Raw genomic sequence first — 22,500 nt, forward strand, 5'->3', positions numbered from 1 at the left:
TTGTGTCCTTTTATTGGTGCACTGACTTTAGTTTAGCATTTGTCTGCACTTACTGAACCCATCCTATTGGCTTATTAGAGGGCAGATTAACTACATACTCTTGTTGGTCTAGAATTTTCCAAAACAGTGCATGACGAATGGGTGGACTGTGCTGTCCAACTTCTAGGTATCTAATATTGATTAGAGACTGCCTTTCCTCTTAAGGCGAGACGAAATATATCTTGAAGAACAAAGGAAAATGCTTGTGAAAGGAAAGAAAAGAAAGGAGTAAAAATGATAGAAAATCAAGGAGGGGAAAACGAAAAAGAGAGAACCGGGAGTCTGAAAATAATATGCGGAGAAGGGAGTGAAATACTTGCTTTATGTTCCAACATATTAGGCATAGACACTCCCCTGTCCAATCTGTTGGAAGCCTGGTCGTCAGGGATAGACTACAGAACAAAGCAAAAACACATGATGGAAACTCAAAGCAAAACGCTGTGGATGAGAAGAAAAAGAAGAAAAAAAAACAACATTCTTGTGGAGGAAAAAAAAGAGCTTCTGTTGAGGGGAAATAAAGAAAACAAGAACCTCTTCTGTCAGAGTGGATTCTCGCTTGCGCAGCAATGAGTTGATATGTGCGCCTGTCTTGGCCTGGCCTTCATGTGATATACGCTCTCGTTCCTCACATTCGGAGGAGCGATAAATAATGAGAACTTTATGAGCCCTGCATTCTGTGAGAGTGAGACATCTACAAATATAAAATGTTTTAACACATTTGGCAAAACACATACATGATGGGGAATTCATGTAGATTTATGTATGTCTATATGAATGTATGTCTATATAAATGTATGTATTTAAGCATGCATGTATGTATGTATGTGCTTTAATGGATGGAGTTCTGAGCTATATAGAGCTTATGATCCTTCTTCTAGAACCCTGCCGTAGAATACTCATGGGAAGCAACCTCTGCTACTCATGACCATGTTTTGTAGTTGTAGTTGTTGTTGTTGATGATGTTGTTGTTTGTTTTTCACATACCACACCCCCCTTGACTATGCACTCTACCCTAGTCTCCAGGTCATTCCAACTGGGACACAAGCACAGACTACTGAGGCCAGAGGTTACCCATACGTGCTGACCTGGATCCAGCTTTTACCCATCCTTTTACTCAAATCACAAATACAGGAGGCAACATCCTGCTGATCCAGGACCTGCTGATAGGGGTAACTTTCTGCCCGACACCCAAGCACAGCAGATGGGGGGGGGGGGGGGGGAGGCACTCTGCTCCATTCCACTGCTCACGGGTAGCGAGACATGAGGGCCACTACAGCGGACATGCTCTACATGGCTGAGGGGAGAAGGGGGGAAGCCCACATACCTTAAAATCTGAAGATAGAGAGGGACAGAAAGAGGGAAAACCAAGGAAGATACGAGTTATACTGCATAGTTCACACGTCTAGTGTAGTGTCAAAAACCTTCCAATCAGACTTTACAACAATAAGTGGAGCACTTAAGTGTTTAAAAAAATAAAATGAGGGACATGAGTTAAGGATGTATGCGTGTGTGTCTCACCTCTTACACCTCCACACACATCTCCGTAGCTGTTGTACTGGGTGAGCTCCGTAGACTGAGGCTGGCAGAGGAGGAATAACAGTGAAACACGTCAGTGACATGCACCTAAGAACGCCAATGAGTCTTTGACAGAGAACCACACAGAAGAACAGGAAGCTTCACACACACACATACACACAAACACACAAACACACACTAGGTGTTCTCCTACCCTGTGCATGCCATTGCGTCCATACCCCGGCAGTGATGAGGTCTTGGTGGTTGGTGAACATGGATCTGCAGAGAGACAAAGCCGCACTAACCTCACCAAACAGGCCAACAACACTTGGCTCAGACACACTTTTTGTTGATTTTATTGTTGTTGTTGTTGAATTTGGTTGGTTTACAAGAATTAAACCTCAATTAATGTCCATTTGAAGGTGGCTGATAACTTCAAAACTTACTAGTAAATTCCCTCAAACCTCACTGCACTTAGTATATCTTTGCTCTGTACCTCTTTGTTCCCTCTGGGCTATGGACTACTTACTGCTGCCAGTACTTTCTCTTCCAAACAAGCGACAAGAAAGCAGAGGCCTATTTCTGCTTAGGTCGTTTGGGGTCAGAGAACAGCATGAGGCTGTGTGTGCACGAAACTGGTATTCATGGAAACCATTCAATCAGCTTAATTGAGGCTCAGGAATGTACTAGTGTAGGGAACTGATTTAGCTCCTCTTAATTAATCACTTCAGCTTCAGGAGGCTGGTGTGGAGCTCAACCACCTTCAACCACCCCCATCCATCCCTCCACCCACGTGGAGCTAAGGGCTCCTGTACCTATACAGTTGGTGAACTGCTGGTTGTAGCGTGGGGTGGTGTAGCTGTATTTCTCCCTGTTCATGTCACGCTCCATCTCTTCCTTCAGAATCAGCTTGCCCAGCCCAGACTGGATCTGCCATGAAAAAACAAACAAACAAAAAAACATAAATGCAGTTCAGCAAATAATTATATTCCAATAATATTCAGCCCTGACTTTTACAGTCTGATAAAAGTGAAGAAATCATTTTAAGAAATACACAAAACTTCCTCCAAAGAGTTCAGGTAAGGACATAGCAGACCCAAATAAAATGCCTTCCCACTGTGTGAGCTCTCTGGAGGTTGAGTCTGTGGTTCCCAGTCCCCCCCCTTGAGGTCACATTGTTTGGGTTAATTTCTGTGGTAGTCCAGGTAACATTGTGTTTTGTCTGCAACGCCTGTCTACCCTTGTAGTGTTATTGGGTGTGCAGTAATGAACTAAAGATACTGCACTAAGTTTGTGTGTGTGTGTGAGAGAGAGAGAGAGAGAGAGAGAGAGAGAGAGAGAGATAGAGAGAGAGAGAGAGAGAGAGAGAGAGTGAGAAAAGAGGAAAAGAGTTGTTGTGAAGGTGAAGGAAGGTGATGCTGCTTTGTGTCACAGACCTTGCTGAGATGCTCCTCCTGCATCTGTCTACGTTTCAGCATCTCCTCCTCTTCCTCGTCTCGTGAACGACTACGCCCATCTGATCCTGTGATTGGCCAGGGGACGAGTAAGAGACTGTCAGTCAAACTCAAACTGACTGCCAAATGGCCTGGGGCAAGGCTGCCAGAGTGTCAAAGAAGAGCCTTTCCATCCAAATCTCCTCAATGTCACTTCCATCCAAAAGCAAATCAAATTAAACAATAGACACACAAGACAATGACTAACAAACTGATTGATGAGATGAAATCATATGCAGTTAGAGGTAATTTCCAGTTCTATCCAGAAAATCGAATCCATTAAATTAGCTTTATTTTACTTTTTGAAATGAAAAGTATATCATGTATCACAGATACACCACTACATTAGTATTTTGGCTCTGAGTGTTCATGGACAAAATATTTTTAAAAGTATTTAGTTTGAGCCTATTCGAATTAAAAGATATCAGCAACATATAGCATTGCCTAAAGACTCTAACACACAACACAGAATCCTACAGCATTGGCATCAACCAGCAAATTTCACTACTTCTGCTACAAATGTCTCAACACAAACAACAACTACAACTAAAGGATAAGAGATCAGACATCACTATACACAGTCTATTATCTCTACATTCATATGAGTCCACTCATTGGTTGAGTGGAATCAGTGAGCGATTGCTCTGGCCTGCTGCTGGTTCTACTCAGCAGGGAGGGAGGGGCCTACCTAGGGCTGCCAGGGAGGGAGGGCAAGGCCAGTAGTCAGTCTCAATCTTTGGCGTTTCGTTGGGTTGTGGGGCGTGGGCAGCAGGGAACTTTGCGGATTTGATGATGTCGTCGGCGGACTTGCTTTGGGCTGCCATGGCAGCTGGATCTGGATTGGTGGTTTGAGGGGGAACTGAGCAGTCAGTGATTGGCTGACAAGAGGCCAAATGGCAGCAAGGCAGTACTGGCCAATCAGTGCAAAGCCTCGAATTCCAAATTCTTGCGTGATTGATTGTGAAGGCGATTTTTTAAGATCAATTGTGTACCTTCAGGCTGTGCTATAAGATCTTTTGGTCGTGAAGAGGAGGCGGCGTTTTCTAGTAAGTTCTATTGGAATGTCAAGGACATTTGCACTTTATTGACCACCACTGCACTACACTAAAGCTTGGGAAATACACTACATACCATAGTTTGAAGCTTGTTGAGGAGGTTTTATGTTTCATTAATGTTAGATTTGTGAAAAAAAGGGTTGCAGCGGTGTTACTGAACTTTCGTTCGCAAGAGAATCTGAGCAAAAGAAATGACAGAAAGCGGTATTCAAAGTTGCTTTAACTGAGACTCTGAAACAAAGATCCAACCTTGCAGTGAAGAAAAGTAAAGAGCTGGTCCTATGCCACGATGGTTGGATGAATAAGCTTTAGAGGAAGTATTTGAAAGTAATCGCAGGAAGTAGTTGAAAGATCAGGCATAAAGAATGTTATCTAGATGTATTATACTATATTGTATATCTAGTATGTATATATACAGTACTGTGCAAAAGTTTTAGGCAGGTGTGAAAAAATGCTGTAAACTAAGAATGCTTTCAAAAATGGAAGTGTTAACAGTTTATTTTCATCAATTCTTCATAAATTAACAAAATGCAGTGAAGGAACAGAAGAAAATTCTAAATTAAATCAATATTTGGTGTGACCACCCTTTGCCTTCAAAATAGCATCAATTCTTCCAGATACACTTGCGCAGTTTTTGAAGGAACACGGCTGGTAAATTGTTCCAAACATCTTAGAGAACTAACCACAGATCTTATGTGGATGTAGGCTTCCTAAAATTCTTCTGTCTCTTCATGTAAACCCAGACAGACTCGATGATGTAGAGATTAGGGCTCTGTGGGGGTCATACCATCACTTGCAGGACTTTCTGTTCTTCTTTAAGCTGAAGATAGTTGTTAATGACATTGGCAGTATGTTTGGGGTTATGTTCCTGCTGCAGAATACATTTGCTGCCAATCATACGCCTCCCTGATGGTATTGCATGATGGATTAGTATCTGCCTGTATTTCTCAGCATTGAGGACACCATTCATCCTGACCAAATCTCCAACTCCACTTGCAGAAATGCAGCCCCAAACTGGAAAGGAACCTCTACCATGCTTCACTGTTGCCTGCAGACTCTCATTATTGTACCTCTCTCCAGCCTCCAGCGAACAAACTGCCTTCTTCTACAGCCAAATATTTCTAATTTTGACTCATCAGTCCAGAGCACCTTCTGCCATGTTTCTGCACCCTAGTTTCTATGTTTACGTGCTTAGTTCAGTCACTTGGCCTTGTTTCCTTGTCGGGGTAGAGCTTTTTGGCTGCAACTCTTCCATGAAGACCACTTCTGGCCAGACTTCCCCGGACAGTAAATGTCTGTACCTGGGTACCACTGGTTTCTGCCAGTTCTGAGCTGATGCCACTGCTTGAAATCTTCCGATTTCGAAGGTAAATAAGCTTGATGTGTTTTTCATCAGCTGCATTAAGTTTCCTTGGCTGAACACTGCGTCTACGATCCTCAACGTCTTCTTCAAAAGAGCTGGAACTGCACATTTTGAAACCCCTGTCTGCTTTGAAATCTTTGTCTGGGAGAGACCCTGCTGATGCAGTATAACTACGTTGTGTCTTGTTGCTGTGCTCAGTCTTACCATGTAAATGGATAAAAAATAAACATTTATTGTTTACATTTTTCAAAGCATTCTTAGTTCATAGCATTTTTTCACACCTACCTAAAACTTTTGCACAGTACTGTATATATATAGCATATTGAGTATTTGATAAGATTAAGGAGGACGGTAAGACATTTGTAGGTATTTAGTTAGAGGTGTTTTTAGTTATTTGTAGCAAGAGGCAAGCAGCATTCACAGGTCTATAAAAAGTTCAGCATTGCAGTAGGACTGGATGACTCCAAACACGTACTTACACAAGAGCACAAGGTGGCCACGGAGCGTGAGTCACAACCACAAGTTAATGGGTGGGATGAAGCAACAGAAACACACAAATGACCACAAACATACACACAGATTAACAAACAAAAACAATGGTCAATGAACCCAGCCCCCGCACAAACAGAAAACCCACACACAAACACATTGAAACGGTCAGTTGCAGCCCCTTTTACTAAAAAACTACTCGTTAGCTGCTTTCATAGACAAATGAGTATAAAAACGATTCAAAGTTTAGTACATTCAAATGCAACTCCAATGTTTTCAACACAAAAGCAGATACAGTCTGTCTTTTGTGTAACACTATGAATAACTGAAAGAGTAGCAAGTCTTTGTTATCTCTAGTTGAGGGTCAGCAGACACTTTATCGCTAGTATACAGTGTTTGTATCTGCACTTACTGAGAACATGGACAGGCTATATTTGGGCAAAGTCTGCATTATGAACATCTCATTTGCACGTGGACAAGTTACTCACAAAGGCACACGGCACAAACACCCAAGAGAACAGTAGTCACATTAAAGTCTGTTTACATGTCAAATATAATATGGTGTTACTTTTGAGTGCAAATGAGGCGTCCATAATACCAGAACTGCCCCCATCCAAAAGAACCAGTGGAGGGTTAGAGACTGGAACAATAGTATGATGCGAAAGGGTCACACCGCAGGGTAAGAGTTGGGGTCAGGCATACCATGCTGTTTGTAGATGGGAGGCTTCCTGTACATGTTCATTCCTTGTTCTGGAAGTCAACGAGAGAAAAAAAACACACACACAGTCCCTCAGTGGAGCTAGAACAAGAGCTAGGTGTGTGTCGATGGTGTGAGAGATGAACTGGGGCAGCCAGAGGTGAATGGGAAAAAAAACGGGTGAAGATGTATATTACGTCCAGACTAAAAACCAGCAATCACAACGAAAGAAAACTCAGGAAGAACAGAAATACCTTGGAATGAATGGCAGTAATGAAGACCACAGTAGTCAAAATATGCTTAGTCGAATGTGGGAGGGGGAGGGGGGGGGACCACCTCCTCACCAGTTATTAAAAAAATTATGAAAAAAGAACAGATGATAGAGGGAGGGGGAATGAGAAACAGAGACCAGACAGAGAGAGATCATGAGAAAAGAAAGACAAAGAGAAGAGACAGAGACAGAGAAGAGAAGAGAAGAGAAGAGAAGAGAGAGAGAAGAGAGAAGAGAAGAGAAGAGAAGAGAAGAGAAGAGAAGAGAAGAGAAGAGAAGAGAAGAGAAGAGAAGAGAAGAGAGAGAGAACTGGTGATGGGGGCCCTCTCCAGCTTCAGCTCCTACCTGGCATGTGGAAATGTTTGTGGGTCAAAGGGAGGGTCGGAGTGGCCGGCCGAGAGGAGAGGGGGGAACTCCGACCGCTGGATGGCTCAGTGCCTCCAAAAAAGAAGAGCAGGGAGAAGGAAAGAAAGAAAGGAAGGAAGAGGAAGAAAGGTGGAAGGCAGTAAGGAAGTGGAGTAGAAAGGAAAGGAAGACAAAGGAAAGAAAGAAGAGAAGAATGCTGGAATAAATCCTGGTTAAAAAACGCTCAAAAGAAGAAGAGAGATGGACAAACAGAAGAGGGCTGGAAACGGAAGGAGGGAAGGATGGACAGATGGGAAAGCCCGGCCTCCGGGCAGATGGAGTAGTGTAAAGACAGGAGACGCTGGGGGTGGGTCATGGTTGAGCAGACGTGACTTGACGTGAGACAATAAGTGACGGTGTTGGTGGGCGCGTGTATTTGTGCAGATTGGCGGGTGTACTGGGGACTGTACTGGGTACTGTCTCCTCATGCAAATGCATATTACACTAAAAACACCAAACACATTCCACTGCAGCTTTGTGTCCAAACAGTACACCTACAGGATATCACATATTATGGAGTTTGTAAGGGCTGCCATTTATTGTCATCCCAGAAGTGGTTGGGGACCCCGCACAAGAGATAGCAACATGCTCAACGCATTCCATAGATGTTAGTGCTTGTGCTGCTGCAACAACATTAAGATGCTTCTGGAGACACGTACAGTTGGCATACAGTTGTGGAGAGAAATGGACAAAGATGCACACATAAAAGATGAGGAACAGCGAGAGACAAACACACATACAAACACACACACACACACACACACACACACACACACACATACACACACATGTTTTGGTACAGGCTTTTTGCATGCCTCAGCACTGCAACAGGCAAACTGAGACAATCCCAACACAGATGATGAGAGACAGAAAGAGAGGGAGCACAGGTGAAAGCGATGAGGCCAAAACATACCTATGCAGAAAGTCTCTGTAGGAAGAGAGAAGGCACAGGGGTGGACATCAAAGTGAAAGTGAAAGTGAAAGTATAAAGCTGAGTTACGGTCGTTAACACAAGGGGGCCATTTTGTAAGAGGCAACAGCTTCTGAGGAAACGTTGTCTTACATGATCACAGGGAGATTATTTAAGGAAAGCGTCACTTGGGGTTGGGTGGGGGGGGGGGGGGGGGGTCTTGCATATATGCATAGGGAAGGAAGGATGGGGTGGGGGGGCCTTACCTTTGTTATGGGGGAGGAAGTGGTGTCGAAAAGGGGAAGTGGGGCGGGTGTCATTGGGACCGGAGCGCAAAGAAGAACAGAGTTTCAGCATTCCTGCCAGCAGCTCGGAGGAAGAGAGCAGGGGAGGAAAAGGAACAGAGAGAGAGAGAGAGCGAGAGAAAGAGAGGAGGAATGGGAAAAGAGGAGGAAGAGAAGAAGAAAGATAGACACAAGGAGGCAGGGACAGAGCATGAACAAAAGGGTCAAAAGGCATCACACAGGCAGGTAAAAGAGGAGGACAGCTCCACAGGGGGGAAGACTACTGAAGAGCAGGTCCAGGTGAGGGAACAGCACACAAAACACACACAGAGATATGGCCAGCCTTGGTACTCGCTGTGGCTGCCCAGTCGGCAGAGAGGCAAGCTTTTCTCGACAGGTTCAAAGGGCACAAACTCACCTGGTCTGTGGAAGTGCTGGGGGGAGCGGGATACGGTGGGCGTGTAGTTGTGCCGGTTATACACTGGCGACCCGATTGAGCCCTGACTGGTCGATCGCTGCATGATACGTTCCCTCATATCATAGCAACCCTGTGACAGACAGGCAGAACAACAAATCACTGGGGTGAGGTCACAGAAATCAGTTTGCAGGTGCAACGTTTAGTGAAATAATACAGTCTTTATCTTGGCAAACACAGGCAAACTGACACTGAGCAGCACTGTATCCATAAACTACATGCAATTTCATACACAGCATTGTCATGGGGTATTTTTGCTGCTTGCACTAAGGGTTTTTACCTTTGTGAGGACAGTTTTAAAAGACAAGGCATAAAGACATGGTGTACTATAAAGCAGGGTCTAACCTCAGCGGAGGGGGTGGGAGACAACGTCCTGGGAGACTGCAACAACAACAACAAAAAAAGACAGAGGCCATCAAATCCTAAAGGACCTAAAATGACTACAGCAAAGAATTAGTGGAGGAGAAACTAGGCAATGGAGAGAATGAGTTGGCGAAACATTTCTGTAAAGCAAGACGTGACTGGAATTAGTGGCAGGATCAGCATTAGTTGGAAGTAATGTTGATACAATGGGGGGGGGGGGGGGGGGGGTAGGAGGAGGGAGGGCTGCTGTTGTATATCGCCCAGGCTGCACTTATACTTTATACAACAGTAAAGGAAGGAGTCCAGAGCACTGCAAAGCTACAGAGATACTAGATGAAGCAGACTAATTACATTCAACAAGATGCTAGACAAACACATGGACATACAAACATACACACACACATACATACATACATACATACATATACACACACACACACACACACACACACACAGACACACACACACCGTATGGCACCACACATTGGTGTTTAACTCAGAGAAGAGCAATCTCATTGTTATTCAGAGGCTACAGATTGTCCCGCCATAATTCAGCAGAGTAACCATGGATGGCCAGCAGAAATGTCTGTAGTTGGAGGGACAACCTGCAGTCCCATTCCATTAATGTCATGAATGAGAGGGCCCATCTCTGAGTTAAGGCCCTGAGAGAGAGCGGCTTCACTCTGGCAGGAGAAACAAGCAGTTTGCCAAGTGTGACACACAGCCTCTCTCAAGCACACGAGGAAGCTGTCCAACAGAGAAATTAGAAGAAAAGCCACAGAAGTTTCACAAATTGGCATCAGAAAGTAAAAAAAAGAAAATCAATTACTCACTTTGTGTTTTAAATTGGCCAAATATACTCAGCCAGATAAGTACACTAGTATTTTGTGTTTCCTGAGTTAAAACAAATATATATTAAGATTAAGTTTATAGTCCTCGCACAAAATACTGGGCATGGATTTTTACTTTCTGAGCCATCAAGTTCCATCTCTGAAGAGACCAGTAGAGAGAGGAGAGCAGAAACCAGAACACACTAAGGCCAAGCTGGTGGTGCTTAAGACCAGGAGCTGCTGCTGCCTACTTACTGTCAGTGCTGGGGAAGGCTGGCGAGACGGATTCTGAGAATGTCCACAGAGAGAGCATCACTACCTATCCTCCATTTGACATTTTATCTGTATCACTCCCCATGCAGTAGGTACCACAATGCCAAGGCTCTGTTTTGCTGAGCACAAGTGCACAAGATGCATCCAGCCTCGTAAGAAAGAAGACAACAGGGCCACAGTCCAGAGAAAGTGCTTTGTTTTCCGGTTTTGGAACAGTAACGTGTCTGGTGCAGCATGCATGCCAAATGGCGTGTCTACAAACTGGTGCTTTAAACTTTTGGCTTGAAAAGAGCAAAACAGAGATCTGGTTGTCTTAGGGTCGTCACTGAATGAATTCACTTAGTGTACTGCTTCTGTGGACCCATCCCTACTCCAGACGTGAAAGTTCAGACATTCAGGATAGAAAAGATGTTTGCACTTGTCTGTTTGATTAATCGAGAAAATGCACTGTGTTTAAATAAGATGTGTGTGTATCAATTCCATTTAAATTTTTATAATAATCGGACATTTATAATTAAAAATTCACGCATTTCTCCAACACTTAATCTATTTGCAGTGATAACTGGTCTTAACCCTCTTAAGGACTTCCTTCATGTTTGCAACTTCCTTTAACTATGGAAAGAGAAGTCAGAGGGGAATTTAGTTTAACCCATTCAGACCGGGTGTGACATTTGTCTGCTTCTCCCTTTAGAACCAAATGCGACGTGAGCACATTTTAGACAATACAATCGTTTTCAAGTTGTTCCGTGACCAATTAATTGCAATGTGATCTGCTGGTAAATAGGTGGCAATGTGCATTATTAGAAAGGTATTATTCTTTAACTTTTTATACCTGCTTAGCCTCGATGTGAACTTCAAAAACAATTCTAAAGTTGTTCTTCAGACAGCTGACACTGGCGAGAGGAGAGACATTGTCGCAGAGTACGACAGTTACTTTGATGACGAGAACAACCATTAATTAGAAGATTAAACGTCAGGATTGGACTAGGATGCACCCCAGCTGGGGAAGCACCCAGCTTTGAGCCTCTCTACACTGACGAACACCATGTTCCCTAATGCTACGAAACCATACGGAAAGAAATTGACGGAAAATGTGTCTATGGCTTCATTAGATGTACACGGAAAAAACATGGTGGACTGGTAACATTCAAACTGGTATGGAATCTAATTTGCACTAACTATAGTTTCGGTTCTGTAGCTGTAGTTAGTACCTTTCCTCAGGTTTCAGGAGGTTGTTTTTAAACAATACTACTTTTAGAATGCTTTTTAGAGAGCGCCTCAGGTCATAAAGGGTTAAAGCTGTTTAAAGTTACTAATTACTGTCTTAGGTCAACAAAAGCAATTACACCTCAAGGTATGGATGCAAAAGCATGCAATTGTTTTACATTTTGTACACAATATTAAATCTTCTTGAAATATTAGTGTTAGAGGAAGTTATATAGCTCTTTTGTTTGGTGGCTCACACACTGGATTCATTTCACTACCAATCCCCTTATAATGTTGACTACATTGTAAATGGTATGATTAATTTTCTTTCAAAAGGAGATTGTACATTACTGGGTACCCTTTGCTTTACCAGTGCAGTGATCCCTAGCCACAGAATCAAGTACTAATAGACTTGATAAGTAAAGTGTGTCTGAGTGGTTGCATTGATTAGGTGAGTGCTGTAAGTTAATTCAATATTAGTGAATTTCCTGGTGCCCTGAACAGTGCATTCCGACACAGGAAGCTGACTGGATGGATTAGTACAAAGCTGGGCTATGATTAATGGGCATGCCTGTCACTTACAGTCTCTTGGCCCATGGGGGAGCTGTCACCTCCAGCATTCATTGGCTGAGTGAAGCAGGAAAGGGAAGCACAGTTAGAGCTGACTGATTCAAGGGATCCCAAAATTATCCCAGGATAAGAGCTTCAGCACCGATTCAAAATTTAGTAAGTCTGCACAATTTATATGACTGATTGTTTTCAGTTGAGCAAAGCAGCTGGAGAACACAGTTTTGACATATTTCAGATTAAAATGATCTCCACAATGGCAATGCTGGCCACGATGTGTTTAAAATTGTTTTAACAAGATTAAAGTACACTACATAATTAAAGAAATACACTCTACACTAACAGTATTTGTAAGTGTGTGGTTTGGAAGCATTGATTTGAGTGTACAAGGGCATAATGTACACTCTCTTTCTCTCCTCTAGGTGGGGCTAAACTACTGCTGCATCTACACAGATACTGCAGTCAGAGGCCCATCTCTGGTACAGAATGCCAATGTTTAATGACAGAGAGAGATAAATATAACCAATCAGACAGATTCCATAGAAAACTCATTCAGTTACATCCAGTGCATGTCTACCATAGCATATCTGGACACAGTGCCAGTACATATGAGGAAGGACACATGACAAATACATAATATCACATGACAAGACGTACACACACACACACACACACACACACACACACACACACACACACACACACACACACACACACACACACACACACACACACACACACACACACACACACACACACACACACACACACACACACACAAGAATGCACACAGGACACACAGACAAACACACACTCACACCTTATCACTGTAAGACCACCTAAAATAAACATACATTTAGTACTTTAAAACACACGCATACAGACATACAGACACACAGATAGAGCGTACTCTCAAAAGAGAGCAATACAGCCCACACAAACAGTGAGCAAGACCTCATTGAACATGTGACGTTTCTCTAGAAGCAGTGATGGCTGCAGTACCGTAGCAGTGACGGGACATAAGCGGCAGAGGTCATGTGATCTGTCTGAATCAGGTGCGTTTGGGATGGGAGGGGGGAGGGTGGGGGTTTTGGGAGTAGTATGGGAGATGGCAGGGTTTGTGATTTAGGATTCGGTCCTGGAAAAGTGGGCTTGGGGAAGGTGGGTCGGTTCTAATGCAGGGACAGGGTCGGGGGTCAGGGGTCAGGGGTTGGGGTTGGGGTAGGGCCCACTTACGCGCAGGTCCTTTAAGGGAGAACGAAGCCGCCTGGATATGATAGGCTGTCGACACAAGGGTTGGGGTGAAGGAGGAGGGAGGTTACCACAGCACCTCACACACAGTCCCCGCTAACAAACCCTCATGTTGACCAAGATGGTCTCCTTCTTTAGAGAAGAAAACGAAGGAAGCTCCAGACTCTAGCTATAAGGCCTGTCTGACCAGTCTTGGTCAAGAGGCGCTATTCTTACTTAACCTTGAGCCAAAACAAGGAGACAACCAGCAGGAACCTGGTCCAACACCTGCACAAAACTACAGGCCTAAGCCTTTGTCTTTGTGGCTTCCTAGATAGAGTTCAGACACTCAAATATAACTGAGGGCATATAAGCATTACACTAAACCACACTTCTATGTCTTTAATGATGTGGCAGCAGTACAACTTTATGTATAAAAACTTCAGTATGCTTACATTTTAGACCAACTCTAGAGATCTATGAGGTTGGCAGGATGCAGTCCCTGGGTGTTTGAGAACTGGGTTTTTTATCGTGTGTTGACAGGCTAGAAACACTTCATCAAGACCTCTTTCATTTGGGTGCAAAAGCCCACACAGACATACTCATATATATTCACAATATACGCATCATTGCAAATTAATAACAGTTTTGTTAAATCATCATAAAGGCCGTGAATTTTTTGGGTATTACCCAACCCCTATCATACCTCTGTCCCTGCTAGAAGGTTAATCTTGAACCTCAGCCCAGATGATCACCAAAATGGCCGATGGTTTGCTACTCCGGTGAGGCGCAGTCATAAACAACTCCTTATGAGTCAGTAAAAATGCCTTATTGTGGTGAGCAGAATCGTTAGCTTAAGGCCCTATCCCAGCACTAGCGGCAATGCTAACCCCCTGGTGGAGGATGAGGTAGCTTTGGAGTGGGTGAGGACTGGTGTTAAGGGTCGAGCTAGGTTTCTTGGGGTTACCTCTCCTGGGCTTTGCCTGCCCTGCCGGTGGTCCAGGGTGGAAGAGTTGGAGTGGAAGGACTCGTAGGAGATCATGTCGGGGCGCTCTATGTCATAAATTGCCTTGACCCTGGGGATGGCTGCTAGATCCCTGTAATCAATGATCTCATTGTCTACTTTTGCCTGGAGAGGGACAGGAGGGATGAACACAGAAGGAAAGGGGGGAGAGGGGGGAACAAAAGGAAAGACAGAGGAGAGGAGAGGAGATGGGAGGAGAGGAGAGGAGGTCAGGGCAGGTACACAGGAGTCACTGGTTACAGAGTTTCAGCAGAACACAGGATAGACGTCAACACAGGGGTATACAGCTTGATCTACTAGTTATATATTATATATATATATATACAGCTGTGTGGGTGTATGGAAGTGGATTATATACCAGTGATAGGTATATTCACATAAATAGGGAAGATAAATACCTTATAGTTTACGTTCAGTGCAACTTATTTACAATGTTTTTTTTTATATCCACTGTCCAGTATGGTGTGTGTGTGTGTGTGTGTGTGCACTTGAACATTACATGCATTAATGAGTGTGTTCCATATGACGACAGACAGGAGGGTCATGATGGAAATGCCAAGAGGAAGAAACAGGACAGACATGAAGTATCGGAAAGAAGGAGAGGAGGAGGAGAGAAGGAGGAGAGAAAGAGGAGAGGAGGAGGAGAGGAGGAAGGAAGGAGAGAGCGCTGGGAACAGATGAAACCCAGAAAGAACAACCACCGCCGCCCTCCCCCCTCTCCCCCTTCTCCTAGTAGTCCAGGTCTTGGGCCGTGACGGTCCCTCCGTTCTCGCCCGTGTGGGGGTAGCCGTCGGGCGGTTCGGGGAGACTGAAGGGGCGATGGCGGACGGGAGGACTCACATAGATGGTGTGGCCCGGTGAGCCCTGGGCGCTGGAGCCGGGACGCGAACAGATGCTCTCCGACGACGACCGGGTGGGCTGCAGAGAGGAGAGAGGCCAGAAGGGGGCGCTGTTAGTGACAATACACACACACATACACACACACACTCTCACACACGTATTCACTGACACTTAAGTCCTCATGCACATACTCAAGCTCGATATTTTTGTATTCTCTCCTCTCCTCTTGTCCTTTCCATATACACAGACCTTCAAACAACTGAATGAGAGTAATTTGAAAACCCTGTAAAGGCTTCCTGTTGTCCAGCTCATAGATATATATAAAGGCTAGATGTCTCGTTGCCGGCCAATGGAGTCGTACATCTGCACATGGCGGCCATCTTGCTGCGGGGAGCTTGCTCACCCATAACATTGTGTTGGTAGTGGTAAGTACTTTTTAAATAACCATAACTTGCTCAATTGACCCTTCCGCGACTACTCCCCAAAACGGTAACTGATCAATCATAGCATAGCAACGGTAACTAAGCTCAGGACCTCAGTCAAGCAAGCCATTTTGATGAATGGAAGTCAATGAGAGAGACGTCTGCTCGAGAAGAGAAAATGAAACGTTGTGCTTATGGAGTGTGTAATTCTGACAGTCGATATCCAAAAAGGCTGGAGGGAGGGGTAACATTTTATCCCTTCCCGAAACCCAAGACCCAGAGAGAGAAATGCCTGCTGTGGATCAAACAATGTAGAAGACCCCCCACCCCCCGCCCCCCCCCATCAGCTGAATGTCAGCAACGTAAACAGAAGCACCTACTTTGTTCCAAGAAGCTATGTCGCTAAAATCTGCCCACTGCATCGAAAACGTGAGAAAACCCTTGCTTAAAATACGATTCAGTTTTACCACCTTACATGTTTGTGTAGCGGCGACTGTGTAGATAATAGAACAAATAAACATAGCTGGAATGAACCTGTTAGCCTTAGCATTTGTCTGTCTACAAACACGGCATGTAATGTCGTGGTTGTAGCCTATATAAGCATATTGCAGACCCTTTTGCCTGCTTCGATCTGAGATCTTGCTGTTTTTCCAAAAAATGCTTATGATTTCTTTGGGTAGAGCTGAAATTGACACGGTTGAAAACATGTAGCCACCCCATTCATACCAATGCTGAGAACCTGGGAAACGTGAATGCTTGACTGATATACCAAACGTTGCTAAGGGGGGCGGAGTTTGCGGAAGGGTCAATTGTCAACGGATTTAAAAATGGTTGGGTTCCTTACAAACTTTATTAACGTGGTTATAATTCTGGATGCTTTTTGGATATTTTATCTCTGACGTTTATAACATACCAATCCGTTTAAAATTCGGTTGAAAATTGAGCAAGTTATGTTTTTTTTTTAAAAGTACATACCACTACCAACACAATGTTATGGGTGAGCGAGCTCCCCGCAGCAAGATGGCCGCCATGTGGGGACGTTCTAGACTCCGCCGTCAGACCACTAGCCTTTATATATGGGCCATTCTACCGAATTCGTGTAATATGCAGTCCCTCAACAATAAAAACTATTTACAAAACAATTAGGTATTTAGGCATAGATATTTACTAAGAAAATGTTATGGTCTATATAAACCCAATGCATTAAATGAGATAGTGATAAGCTAAATATATACAAAATCATCATTTATAGGGTACTTTCTATTGGGAAGTAGCTGTCCCCAACCCTGACATCTAAATTTCAATGCTTTAAATAACACTTTTCAATTTTTGATTTTAGATTTTTTTTTCAAAGATCGAATTTCAAAGATCTTTATGATTGGGTTGAAACAGAACTTGGAATATTTAGATTTATTGTGGGTTTAGTTTTTAAATCAATTAACTATACTCAAAAAATCATGTCCCTAGTTTTCATGTCACTACCGAAACACAAGAGTTTTAGCCACGACCCTGCATTTTTGACCATGCAGTGTCACTGCTTCCCTGTCCCTCATGGTTGAATGGTAAGTAGCTAAAGCCCATAGTTTTTATATAAATGTGTTCCAAAGTCTGAAAATCGACGTGTAACCTTAAGAATTGTCACTACCGAAACCCATGTTTTCTTCAATTAAGTAAACCTTTTGGGGTTTCATGCAAAATCTTATGTTTGTATGTGTGTACACCTCTTCAAAGATTTGTTTGCAAGCCGTGTGCTTGCTAGAATTGTTTATCTATGCTTAAAGTTAGCTAGAATTGTCACTACCGAAACAGTCACTACCGAAACATATGGTAGTGAACAGATGATTTCGGTAGTGACAAAATGAAATGGTAAGTAGTACAATCCCATCATTTTTAAATAAATGTGTTGTGTGGACTAAAGGGTGGCCCAGAGCACCTTTTGGAAGATTTTGGGAGAGAAATGAACATCCATCCAACAGTGCAGTCACTACCGAAACAGTGCAGTCACTACCGAAACAGATAAATTGAACTTGAAAATTTGGTAAAAATATCATTTTTATGGATTTCATTGTGAAAACCTTCAAGAAATATTTGTAAAAATACTCTTCAGAGAAGGGAAGGAAACATAATCTGAACAGGTCAATAATAATACTTTTTACTATAGTAAATGGGATGTATCGGTAGTGACAATTTTTGGAAGAGGAAAAACATTCCAACACATTCTGAAAATACAATATAAAAATTGACTGTACTTTTACTAGATATGTGTACTTTAGATATGGTACAATATACATACGGACAAAGTTTTGGGAATAAAACATAAAATAATTCAAAATATTTCCGATGTGACTTTGCACCACTCCGGTAGAATGGCCCATATATCTATGGTCCACTAGCCTTTATATATATCTATGGTCCAGCTATCTACCATCAGGAGCCATATTGTATAAGGTCAATGGTCAACCATCCATGCATCCACTTGGATATTTGGAGATCTATAATCCTTAACATTTTCAGCCCAGTTGTGCACGCGCAAGCCAGACACCCTATATGTACTACTGCCTTTCACAGATCAGGACATTTATTACAATAACTATGCATGCAACTACGCACAGACACACGCACGCATGCACGCACGCACGCACGCACGCACGCACGCACGCACGCACGCACGCACGCACGCACGCACGCACACACGCTCCCACTGTGTCACACACAACAACAGGCTAGGTGCAAACGCTGGGCTTTGTGACTTCTCGCAGCAAAACAGTCTCTTGGAAATTAGCCAGCAGCGCATGAAACAGCTCACTGTCCGCGCGGCTTGATCCACAGATATCCCTCCTTTGATGTTCAATAATAAAATTTACGTGACACGAATTAATTACCAAACATTTATAACCAAATAATTCCACCTTGTTTTTGGATGCCCACACGTCTAATGATTCCAAACCCTCCACGTTATATTTCGTAAATATATGAACTCTTCTCAAATAAACATCAGTCACAGAGAGTTCTAGAGTTTTGTGTTGTCTCCATCAGTGTGTGCCTACATTCTGGGGGGAAATCTTTTCTTTTGCGAACGTTCAGTGCAGTACAACCACACACACCAAGACCATGCAACATTTGAAGAATGCATTTGCTGTCATTCTGATTGGAGGTTTGGGTTCTAAAACAAGACAATTACTGGTTTCAGTTTTTCAGTCCCCCATTATTAACCATTATTAACCAACATTTATTTTGGATCCGCTATTTTGGATCCGCTTCGAGGGGCTTTCATCTAAGTGTTGTGGCTGTGTCGTGGCTAGAGTTTTGGTGGTTTGGTGCTCTTATCTAATGGAGGGCTCAGGGATGATAAGTCAGTCCCAGCATGCCGTGTACCTCTCGCGTTCATGGGGTCACCATGGCAGCAACCCTGGGAATGAGGCCACATGCCTGTAGTAGTGGAACAAGTCACACACACACACACACACGAACACACACACACACACACACACACACACACACACACACACACACACACATTGTCTCTCTCTCACACACACACACTCACTAACTCACACTTTATATTGCTTGCTTTTTTTTTCTCCATTCTCTCTCAGTCTCTTGCTACTTCAGACAGACACATTTCCTTATAATAACGCTTTTAACTCCCATACATTCACACTTGATTTCTCCCACACACACAGGCAGCAGGCAGCATGAATCAAGTGCACACTGCCCTCACATGCTGTTCTGAGATCAGTCCTCCTTTTACTCAGCTTCACAAGCTAAGTCATGACAACTGATACCATAACAGCATCTCAAGGCCTGACATGTGTATACTGGCTAGCTATACTCCCCTCTACAGGTGGGAGTCTAACACAGCACACATGCAGGCTGTATGTAACACACCCCCACACCCCCACCCTCAGCTGTGCGGCAGTAGCAGAATACAGTACCTGCCTTTCTGATTGGTGGAGGGAGGTTACAGAGGGAGGAAGTAGCTGTGGAGAGGGAAGGAGGGAGGAGCAAAGGAAATGACATCACACACCCTGACACAACTTCCTCTGCCTGGAGAACACAGTTTCCCGGCATTAAAATCGCTCATCTCATGCCCTTTTCCTTCATAAACTCTAAGCAACTGGATAGGCAACAGTGATGTTGAAGCCACATCGACTGAGGAATTCACCACTTCTATATATCGCACAAAAACAAGTAGGCACTACAGCACAAGAGACTGTGGTGTCACTCTAAAATCGAGAGCTGAGATTAAATCCAATCTTTTTCAAATTGTCTTTTGTCACTTTCTTCTGTGAACCACGAGGTAAACAAAACATTCAAACGTCCAAACTACATTGGGACTATCTCTCAGCACCAGTTCACCAAGCACATTAAACCAGAGTCACTTTGCAAATCAGCAGCTTTCCAGATCAGCAACAGCAGACTATTAGCATCAGCATTCCCTTCTGTGAGGAGCTCAGATGAGCCTTTCCACCCAGTTACTCTCCATGCGGAGGTCTCAAGTCCTCTCTGCCAAACAACGCAGTGCAGAAGGCATTCTTACACAGGCACAGAGCTCTACAGGCATAAACCCCGCTGACAAAAGCAAGGCCAAGGCAGAGCCGGGATAAACTCAGCTTAAGCGCTTCTCATTGGTCGCTTTAATACTCCAGTCAGGCATTGCGAAAAAAATAAAACCCATACGAAAGACAAGAAAAGCAACCAAAGAAAAGCAACCGAGCGACCGCAATAGAAGAGATGAAGCAAAAGCCGCACACATAGACTTGCTGTGGCGCAAACTGAATGGGTTTGCAAGTTAGTGTGGGGCAGGGGGGTGGAGGGTGGACTGCAAACCTCAGGCCTGCTCTTAGGGGCTCGGCCGGCTTGGCAGGAAGACTGGGTCTGGGACTGGGGGAAAAAGATATCGAAAGGGGTGGGTTTCCCCGGTGACCGCCGAACTGCCTGATGGGAAACGGAGGAGGAGGAGGAAGTCCAATGACACAGAGGAGACAGAAAAGAATTGGACTCAAGACACAAACAAAAGGCACACGTAAAAAAAACTGACACAGAGACTCCAAAAGAACCCAAAACACTGGCATGAACACAGAAGGTAAAACATCTCTAGGGGAAATACTACAGGAATACATCTTGAGTTAGTGATCATTTCACAGTGGGTTTAACATTGGTTATCACCCAAATGAGATTTGCTATGACTTGCCATAACACTGTCAGCCTCAGCCATTTTGAAAAGTAAAGCTGACGTTATCTCACTACGTATGATAAAAGATTGAAGAGGGAATGCTGTAGGAAGAAAGAATGATATTGATGAAAAGAAGAAGGTTCTTCTCACCCTGTACTTCTCCTCAGCTCTGCTACTGTTCTTACAGTCTGGATGCCATACTGTTGAGCCTGGAGAGAGAGAGGGAGAGAGAGAGAGAGAGAGAGAGAGAGTGGGTGAGAGAGAGTGGGTGTGAGAGATACCAGTGCAGATGAGAGGCTGGCTATGAGAACATCACTATACGATTACATCGGTCTATGCTCTCTTAGTTTTACTGGAGACTAATCAGTAACCATGAACTCCAAGAGACCTACTATTAATCCATTATGAATTTGACAAAGTGCCTGTCTTTCTTGGCTCAGAATGTCTATATCCCCCTACTGACTGCATGTCTAGTCGCCACGCATGCCTTGTTTCCCATAATATTAAGGTACTTTAATGGATGGGCGTGGTGGTAGTGTATGTGTGTGTATGTGTGTGTGTGTGTGTGTGTGTGTGTGTGTGTGTGTGTGTGTGTGTGTGTGTGTGTGTGTGTGTGTGTGTGTATGCGTGTCTTTTGTTACAGTGTATAAACTATACATGGAATGTCAGTGCAAATATATCATCTCTACATTTAAGGCTGAATTATTCATACACATTTGGCAACCATAACAACCCTCATGGCCTTAGGGCAATTTGCCTGTTCCTCTGCAAACTACTACATGAACAGCACCAAAACACAATATTTCAAATCCCTGTGAAAAACGTCTTGGATTTCAAGTTCAACGTTTTTGCTATTACAGGGACTGTCCACCAGGTGGCGAACTGATGCTAGCTCACCTTGCAGGTACATCTCCTCTCCCTCCGTGAACATCTGGTTGCAGCGGCTGCATCGTGCACAGCTGGGATGGTAGTGTTTATCGCCTGCCTGTAGAGGTCAAGAGGCAAAGGGCAAAGGTCATCAGAGCATGCAAAAGGTTAATCACGGAAACACACACAGCGGTACTGTTGGACGCCATGGCACATATATCTTTATAAACGTAGCCATGTGTGGTCACACACACACATTAATGCACACATTTCGAATTGTATCATGTTCTCTGAATTACATACAAAAAAGCATACATATTAAGAAGTATAGGTGGGTAATCAGACACTCACACCAGGCATAAACACACGGATAGACACACACATCTGTCTATCAGACTGCGGAGAAGTGAAAGCACCTGTGGGAAAAGGGGCAGGTGTTCTGGCTCTACGAGTTACCCTCTCCTGGCCCCACTACACTTCCCCTCCTCTCAATCTGTATCTCTCTCTCTCACTGCTCTCTGTCTTCGTCTCTCTTTCTCTCTTTCTTTATTCTCTCTATCCATGGCCTCCTGTGGCTCCCGTAAACCTCCTTGCGTGTGTGTATCTGTATGTCTTTGTGCATGTGTGTGCGGGTTTCCGTGTGTCTGTCTGTGTGTGTGTCTCACTGTATCTGTGTGTCTCTATGTGTGTGTGTGTGGGTGCATGT

The 22,500-nt window shown here is 43.9% G+C and overlaps 1 protein-coding gene across 1 annotated transcript in view; it reads right to left on the reverse strand.

The window, feature by feature from the left end:
- Positions 1–19: 19 nt before the first annotated feature.
- ablim1b (actin binding LIM protein 1b) overlaps positions 20–22,500 on the reverse strand; it is a gene marked incomplete at its 5' end in the record, with an annotated part of 67,652 nt that continues 45,171 nt past the window's right edge. Inside the window, 21 exons of the mRNA XM_080836010.1 lie at positions 20–431; positions 1,364–1,371; positions 1,558–1,618; positions 1,769–1,833; positions 2,370–2,484; positions 2,991–3,076; positions 3,736–3,882; positions 6,657–6,704; positions 7,268–7,360; positions 8,241–8,255; positions 8,504–8,596; positions 8,940–9,069; positions 9,342–9,377; positions 10,445–10,477; positions 12,251–12,295; positions 13,472–13,516; positions 14,433–14,594; positions 15,330–15,407; positions 19,687–19,731; positions 21,078–21,136; positions 21,825–21,912. Of these exons, the coding sequence (XP_080692136.1) occupies positions 285–431; positions 1,364–1,371; positions 1,558–1,618; positions 1,769–1,833; positions 2,370–2,484; positions 2,991–3,076; positions 3,736–3,882; positions 6,657–6,704; positions 7,268–7,360; positions 8,241–8,255; positions 8,504–8,596; positions 8,940–9,069; positions 9,342–9,377; positions 10,445–10,477; positions 12,251–12,295; positions 13,472–13,516; positions 14,433–14,594; positions 15,330–15,407; positions 19,687–19,731; positions 21,078–21,136; positions 21,825–21,912 (1,599 nt within the window). The 3' untranslated portion in view covers positions 20–284. The remainder of the gene's footprint in view (positions 432–1,363; positions 1,372–1,557; positions 1,619–1,768; positions 1,834–2,369; positions 2,485–2,990; positions 3,077–3,735; positions 3,883–6,656; positions 6,705–7,267; positions 7,361–8,240; positions 8,256–8,503; positions 8,597–8,939; positions 9,070–9,341; positions 9,378–10,444; positions 10,478–12,250; positions 12,296–13,471; positions 13,517–14,432; positions 14,595–15,329; positions 15,408–19,686; positions 19,732–21,077; positions 21,137–21,824; positions 21,913–22,500) is intronic.

The sequence above is a fragment of the Sprattus sprattus genome, assembly GCF_963457725.1.
Source record: "Sprattus sprattus genome assembly, chromosome: 3".
Lineage (NCBI taxonomy): Eukaryota > Metazoa > Chordata > Actinopteri > Clupeiformes > Clupeidae > Sprattus > Sprattus sprattus.